General features: G+C 38.3%; 1 protein-coding gene across 7 annotated transcripts in view; it reads right to left on the bottom strand.

The window, feature by feature from the left end:
* Positions 1-354: 354 nt before the first annotated feature.
* Positions 355-7,446, bottom strand: part of phldb1a (pleckstrin homology-like domain, family B, member 1a) — a 55,629-nt gene continuing 48,537 nt past the window's right edge. For all 7 annotated transcript variants that reach the window (XM_053617815.1, XM_053617814.1, XM_053617813.1 and 4 more), the window contains 5 exons: positions 5,010-5,100; positions 4,525-4,671; positions 3,181-3,400; positions 1,968-2,053; positions 355-1,696 (listed from right to left, as the gene is read on the bottom strand). In XM_053617815.1, the coding sequence (XP_053473790.1) occupies positions 1,556-1,696; positions 1,968-2,053; positions 3,181-3,400; positions 4,525-4,671; positions 5,010-5,100 (685 nt within the window). In that variant the 3' untranslated portion in view covers positions 355-1,555. The remainder of the gene's footprint in view (positions 1,697-1,967; positions 2,054-3,180; positions 3,401-4,524; positions 4,672-5,009; positions 5,101-7,446) is intronic.

The following is a 7,446-nucleotide window of genomic DNA, read 5'->3' as shown; positions in this document are numbered from 1 at the left end:
AATCTAACGAAGCTGTCAATAGCCGTATTTTACCGTTTCTTTTAGATTATTAACGGTATTAACCGTCAAATGTGTCTGTGGTCTGTCTCTGGAATTGTCTCGAGGCTTCTGGTATTATTCACTGTTAATATTTGTTTTGTTTAGAAGTCTGTCAGAAAGATTGCTAACTTGACATGACAGGTGCGGAAGCCATTTTTCTTTCTCTGCGCGCGAGAGCAGTTCATCTGTATCTTATTAAACCTGTAACTGAAATCCTAGTGCACTACTTCTTCTTCTTTGCATTCATTTAACATTAAAAATTGCTTTATTTATTAATTTCGACTACATAACGAACACCATGATGCAATTCACACGCTTTGTTACACGTTTTATTTAGGCCTGGTACACACCTCTGTCATTACAATTCATAAGTGTAAATGTGACATGTATAGGCTATACTGTGTATATACACCCTGGAATTTTTGTTAGTATATACTGTTTTGCTCAAATTGGATGAGCACATGTATAAATGAACACTAATGAGGTTACTCTGAGCTTATGTAATAGCATAATATAAAATGCATATCATATGCATAATATTATATTTCGACATAATTGCAATACAGGATGCTTTGAACCTGAATAAATAAGAAAACAGTATAAAATAATAGTGAAGCACTACTGCATTTTGTTTGTTTGTTTGTTTTTTCTTTAACCCTGAAAGAAGATAACATTTTGCAAGGCACATATGGCCACACAATCACAATCAGCACACTCACATGGATCACATCATTGTGCCTGAACGTGTTGACAGAATGAAATGCCGGACTTTTGAAGTTCACCTTTGGCAAGTCTCACGGTATAACGACAAACACTTGATCAAATAAAAATGGTCCCCACCAGACATTATTTTTTCAAAATGGAAATACAACAAGAAGTATAACCCCCCCCCCCCCCACCCCCACATGGCATCTTTTTTGTTATACCAGTATGGTTCGGTAATTGACAGTATTTTGCGTTACACGGCGCTGAAGCAACTTCCTGGTACATGAAATTCATAAGAAATATTATTAGTTTGAGTACTGAGATTAACACTATTAATAGAAAGTATCAATGTCACATTTAAACCTCTAAATAGACCTTAGAAAGCATAATTGGTTTTAAATATTTGGCATAAAAAAGTATAATTTGTCCTCCCTTTATTTTATTAATCCAAAAGTGTGCAAAACAAAGTAACTGCATGGAACTGTTGCCACGGATAGTTCCAAAGTGGTAATATATATTACACATTACACAAATAATAGAATATTTAAAAATATCTAGTTGTATAATAGTCTTTCTTGGTGACTGGTTTGTTTTAAGCACCTTGTTATCTGCGCACCAAGAACAGAACCCTGTCCTCTTCTGGTTAATATGCATTCATACAAAATCTTTCTGATCTGGATGATACACATCAATCATTTTGGGCTGATGCAGCATGTCTGAAGTTCAAATATCAGTGGAAAGTTCGGTCCTCCCACACAACTCCACAGAAGTCCTGCCGACGCTTATGGCTGAGTGTTCAGTCAGCTTTCCCTCAGGTCATAAACTGTGTGTAGCCCTCAGCGCCTGTTACTATGACATCCATCCATATTCGCATGGCCTCTGGGGATGGAGCCACCATGAAGTACAGCCGGTCGTGCGTTTTCACACAGAAGGTTAGGGAAGGATTCGGACTCTGTCGGAACAGAACAAAAAAGACAGCATGTGTAGGATGAGGATAACTGACAGGATAACTGTAGAAATGAAGCAGGGTTATATGACGAAAGAACGTGAAGCTGCCTTTGATCTCTCTTTGTGAATGTTGTAAGAAATTATCTTTGTGACAAGATGGTTTTTTAAAACTTGGACAAAGTGATTTTTGGGCTGTTGGTTTTGTGGCATATTTACTTATCCAGAAAGTGTAAATACTATAGGAAAAAAAAGAAGCTCTGGGTTACTCTGTTTACCTTAGTGGCACTGCGTAGGTGGTCGTAGTAAACTTCCTCGATGGCCTGGAAGTAGATGACCCCTTTCAACTTGGTCTCATGCTTGTCTGAAAGCAGAAGAGTGTATTATACATAAAAAAGCTTAAGCATCTCCATCCTTCCATTCAACAATATATTTTTGTTTTAGCAACATTTTTATAAGCACAGCTGATTGTAAGTAAAAGCTTATCTGGAAATAGCGATTAAATAATTTACCTGTTAAGATAATAAGTTGATACTGCAGTCAGTTTATTCGATCCCCAAATTCTAACATGTATTTTAATATGAGAATGTGCTTTCTTTTCAACATTTAAGAAATTACATTTATACCATAAATAAAACAAACTAAACAGAGGCAAAATCTTTAGTGAAAGACAACAGACGGTTAGGATTTGGAGGCCACAGAGTTTCTTGTTACAGGTAGTGTTTTGCATTTGTGGTGGTTTTGCATTTTATTCATTACTGGCATAAATCTGTCACAGTCAGCATCACGCAAGGGACTAAAACCAGCATGTACACAAAAATTGTTCACAAAAAGCTATATACAAAATATAAATAAATAATATAGAAAAATAAATAAATAAAACCCCTCTCAGCTCGTTTCCACAATATAAACTGTAATTTGAAATAACTCTACAGCTAAAGGTGATTTCTTTCAATCTCATTGAAAGAAATATGTTGGGGTTTTTTTTCGTTAAAACATCTGCCTATTATTATATAATCATTTATTTTTATAATTATGCATCCTTAAAATTAACCAAATATACTTAGTAAATTGGGCTAATTTGTTTCTGTTTTTGAAGAGCTGCAAGTCTCATGTTGTTAGTCATGAACAAGGCATGGGTAAATCTCCCCCTACTACACCCCCCACCCCCATCGCTCTCAAACACAGGGCTGGAGAAAGTGTTGCAGATTATTTCATCATCATCATCATCATCATCATCATCATCACTACTACTACTAACATGGGGAGTAAGAGGGTGAAAAGGCTACACACGTGAGCTACGTGTGTGTGTATGTATGAAAGACATTAAAAGTGAGAAAGGCATACCAGTGTGGGGGAAAAAAAGGTGCTATATTTTGAGAAGACTGGCCAAAAACAAGTGAACATTACTTTTGTCCATAGTGCAAGAAACCTTTGTTTTATGCTGGTAAGGTGAAGAACAGAACTTTTTCCACCATGACTAAAACATACCGACATAGTAGGAGAACGTCCTCTTTAGACGGTCAAAGACGAACCAGCGCTTCTTCCATGACTTGATTTTGCCACCCATCTTCACCAGGTGGCCTTTGCACATTTTCTCAGAGACGGTGACGTAGGGACAGGTGTCTATGCAGTGACCTGCTGACTCCACATGGGAGCGTAGGTCAAACTCCTCCTTTCTGATGGGTAAGTAGCGGGTCATTGGACGAGCCTAATTAGGGAAGAATTTAGATTTAAATATAGAGTAGATATGTGAGAATTCTAATGTTGCAAATGTGAAGTGCATTATACCTCATGTATAAATATGAAGAAAAAAAGCAAAAGAATACATATTTTTGTACAGGTCACACTCTTTCACTGTGCTTAAAAATGTTCTACTGTGTACAATCATGAAGTGAGCTTTTAACCAGTGAGATTTTATGCTGCTTTTGGTTGAATTGACATTTTCCCCCAAACAATATGTCTATGTCTCTTTCTGGCCTGTAAACCTGCATTATCTGGTGTGTGTGTGTGTGTGTGTGTGTGTGTGTGTGTGAGAGAGAGAGAGAGAGAGAGAGAGAGACACACCAAATGTCTGCAAAACAGATTCAGCTGCTTGATTAAAAAAAAAAAAATCAAATAACAAATTAAGAATAGCCTAAACAGTTTAAAATATAAGACCATGTGAATGCAAATTAAAAGACTATATAGCACTTAAGGCATTTAATCTGTAAAATGTGATTTTAGACATGTTTTAAAAGCTCAAAAAACAAACACTTTCATAGCTTACTGAATAGTTTTTCTAAATATTCATTTTATGGGCAGTTCATGTTACATTTGTAAGGTCTACACGGCCTAATGTGTTGTCATTCCATCTCTAATCCCTCGCTTTAGCCATGTGCCTTTACTTTTTCCTTGCCTTTTTATCACTCAATCCTGTTTTCCTCTAACCATCTGTCTGTCCTCTCATGTGCCTTAAGTCTTCCCACTGCAATCTGACTCGTACCTTCATGTTCCCTCCTGGGTACTCCCAGAATGACCCCATAATCACTTTTCACACATTTGGTTTAAACACTCACCTTGGAGCTAGAGGCACTTCATTTCAGCTCAGAACTGTATTTTCCGCTAAGACCCATGGCCCTTTAAAACCTCGAAATTGACATTTGCCTGACCGCTGTGATAGCTCGGAGATCAATGTGAAAACCTGCTTCTTTAAGCATTTTCTTAACCTCAAGACACTAAAAGTACATGTTATGTCTGAAAGGATTCACTGGCAGACTGCGCTCTGAGAGTGCCATTGATCTGCAAGCAGCTGGTATTCTCTCATGTTTGCCTTCGTCGTAGACCTGCACTGACCTGAGAGCTTTGCTTTTCTCTCATCTTGACCTCCTCATCTACTAATCTCTGCCGATGCGCAGTCTCTTCCTGCAGCCTCCTCTCCACCTCCTCTCGCCTCTTCCTCTCCTCCTCCAGCAGCTGCCTTCGTGCCTGTGCCTCCCTCTCCTGAGAGAGAGACAGACACCAAGAGGGAGACAGAGAAACAGAAAGAAAAGGGCATTGAACTAATAGTGAAAGATGAAACAGACTGAAGGAAAAATACATTTGCAAAAGCCCACAGTGAGAGGTTACAAGGGACGTATGAAAAAATCATTTCACAGGAGAACATCAATATGTGTATTACTCTAGGTGAACTTGTTAAGAGCCTGTCTTTCATGTCAGTGTCTCTTTGTGAGTGTGAAAAGAATATTCACTGCTGCAGAAACAAAGGGAGTTGACATGCCATTTTGAAATTCATAAGAGAGATTACATTTCATAGACAATTAAAGTTTAATGGGACTCACACGACTCTCCACCAGTCTGGCTTTTTCCTGTTGAGCCTCCTTCAGCATCTTCTCCATTTCCTCAAGCCTCAGCCCAGCCAGGCCGCTACCACTGAGACACAAATACACTCTGTTACTACAATATGAAAGCTCACAACTGGAGGTTGTGGTATTGAACATAAATGCTCACGCACCACACAGTTACTTTGTTTTCACTCAGAGTCTGCAGGAAAGATCCTCAACTGTCAAAAGTGCTCGTTTGAATCAATTTCTTCCTGTTGCAACTCATTCTTCCAGGAACAGACCGCTGACCCATGTACAAGCCCTTAGGTAAGTTTTTTCCATTTTAGCAGAAAAAATTATTCTGACTGTAGGTTGAGACCCAGGAGCTCTAATTCTGACATATTAAAACATCAAAGGGCATAAAAACACAGACCAGAAACCGAGTAAAATCCTTCCCAAGGTCCATCTCTTCTAGAATTTAAAAATAGGGCACAATCAAGAGAATATCCTTTCTCGGCTGACAAAATACTCAAACCCCCACCCCTTTCTAAGGGGAATACATAATATGGCAGGCTCCCCTTGTTCTGCCTCGGGACACGACCCAACTCTGAACAGGTGAGCAATCTCTTGTCTCTTGTATGGTTGGTGGTTGTCATGGCAACAGGCCGGGTAACTTTGTACAAGGAGAGGAATGCAAAGAAAAACATGTTTAATGGGAAATTGGGCAGGATGACCCGTTGTCAGGGGAACAGAGGCAGACAAGGGTTCCCATGGAGACCATCCCTCAGGGGCATTGGCAAGGCCAGTCATTCGGGGCCCTGAACTGACCCGACCTGAACAAACTTTAGTTGACAGTTAGTTCTTACCAGTGGTAATTAAGTGCAACACTGGTAAAATATTACTGCACACAGTATTTGGAGTTGTTTTCATAGGTTTGCATGAGTAAAGAGGTGAGTCCAGACAAAAAACTTTTGGCGTTTAGAGAAAATTAAATAAAGAAATAACTGAACTAACAGATTTAATTTTTTTCAACTAAGTGACTATAAAGATAGGGTTTCTGTTTTCCTCATGTAAATAATGTAATGTGCCTTATAAAGATTATTATAATGAAAAAAAACAACAACAACAACCAGTAGACACTGTACTGCACCAAGGTCTGTGCTTTTTGGAGTCTTTTCTATGCTGTGGCTGTGGTGTTTCTCATCCTACACAAAAATTAGTTGTTAGATAAGATGCCTGTTAAGAGGTAGAAATAGACTAGACAGTATTTAGCATACAAAAGAAAAGTATTCAACCCCCTGGAATTTAGCAGATTTGTTTGAATAAAAATGATAGACACACATTCTTCCTGTCACTATTTTTACTGCAAACCCATGATATATTACAGTGAATTTTCAAAGTCAAAATTCATTTTTGGTCAGCAAGTATTTCAAAGAAAAGCTGAAAAATGCTGCTTGCCTAAGCATTCAACCCCCAGGTTCCAGAAGCTCTAGGTGAAAGATATTGTCTTAACAAATACACACTGACTTATAACTGGCTTTCACCTGTGAAATATTAAAACTAAAGCTAAATTATTAAAGTTCCCATTTTCTTGACAAAAACACCTCAGTTGAACTAGCATTGTAGAGACTGTCAGTCTGAAGGAAATGAGTGAAAAATGAAGACAAAGGAGTATTCTAAGGAAGTTAAAGATATGTTTATAGAATTTAATAATTTAGGATTAGGGCATAAAGTCATATTTAAGAGGTTGGATATCCCAGTAAGCATTGTTTGATCAATAGTGAGTAAGTGGAAGTTGTATCACACCATCCAAGCACTACTTAAACAAGGCTGTCCCTCAAAACTCAGTGATAAAACAAGACCGAAAATGGTGAGGGAAGACACAGTGAAGCCAACAGTCACTCTGAATGAGTTAAAGAGTACAGTGGCTGAGAGTGGAGTGAAAGTGCTACGTGCAATGCAAACTTAATGCAGGCCATACTTCAATTAACATTGTCCCTACAGCGAAATATGGTGGTGGCAGCATCATGCTCCAGGGGATGTTTTTCATCCTCAGAATCTGAGCTTCTTTTAAGAATTGAAGGGAGAATGGATAGAGCAAAATACAGGGGATATTAATTGCTTCAATCTGTTTAAAAAAAACAAAAACTAAAGCTTGGGAAAAACTTCACCTTTCAGGAGGACAATGGTCCCAAACACAGAAGTGGTTAAAAAACAAACAGGTGAATATTCTACAGTGGTCAAGTCCAAGTACAGATCTGAATTAATTAACAATCTGTGGCACTGATTGAAAAATTCCAGTTGACAAACAACAACCAACCAACTTGACGAACCTGGAGCAAATCTGCCTGTAAGAATGGGAGAAAATCACTCTCAGTGTGCAAAGCTTTTAGGAACTTACCCCAACAGACTTAAAGCTGTTATTGCAGCAAAAGGAGGTTCTACCAAGTAGTAG

Source organism: Ictalurus furcatus, chromosome 28 (assembly GCF_023375685.1).
Source record: "Ictalurus furcatus strain D&B chromosome 28, Billie_1.0, whole genome shotgun sequence".
Lineage (NCBI taxonomy): Eukaryota > Metazoa > Chordata > Actinopteri > Siluriformes > Ictaluridae > Ictalurus > Ictalurus furcatus.
Note: the sequence above shows the minus strand (reverse complement) of the source record. Positions and strands in the feature narration are given on the sequence as shown.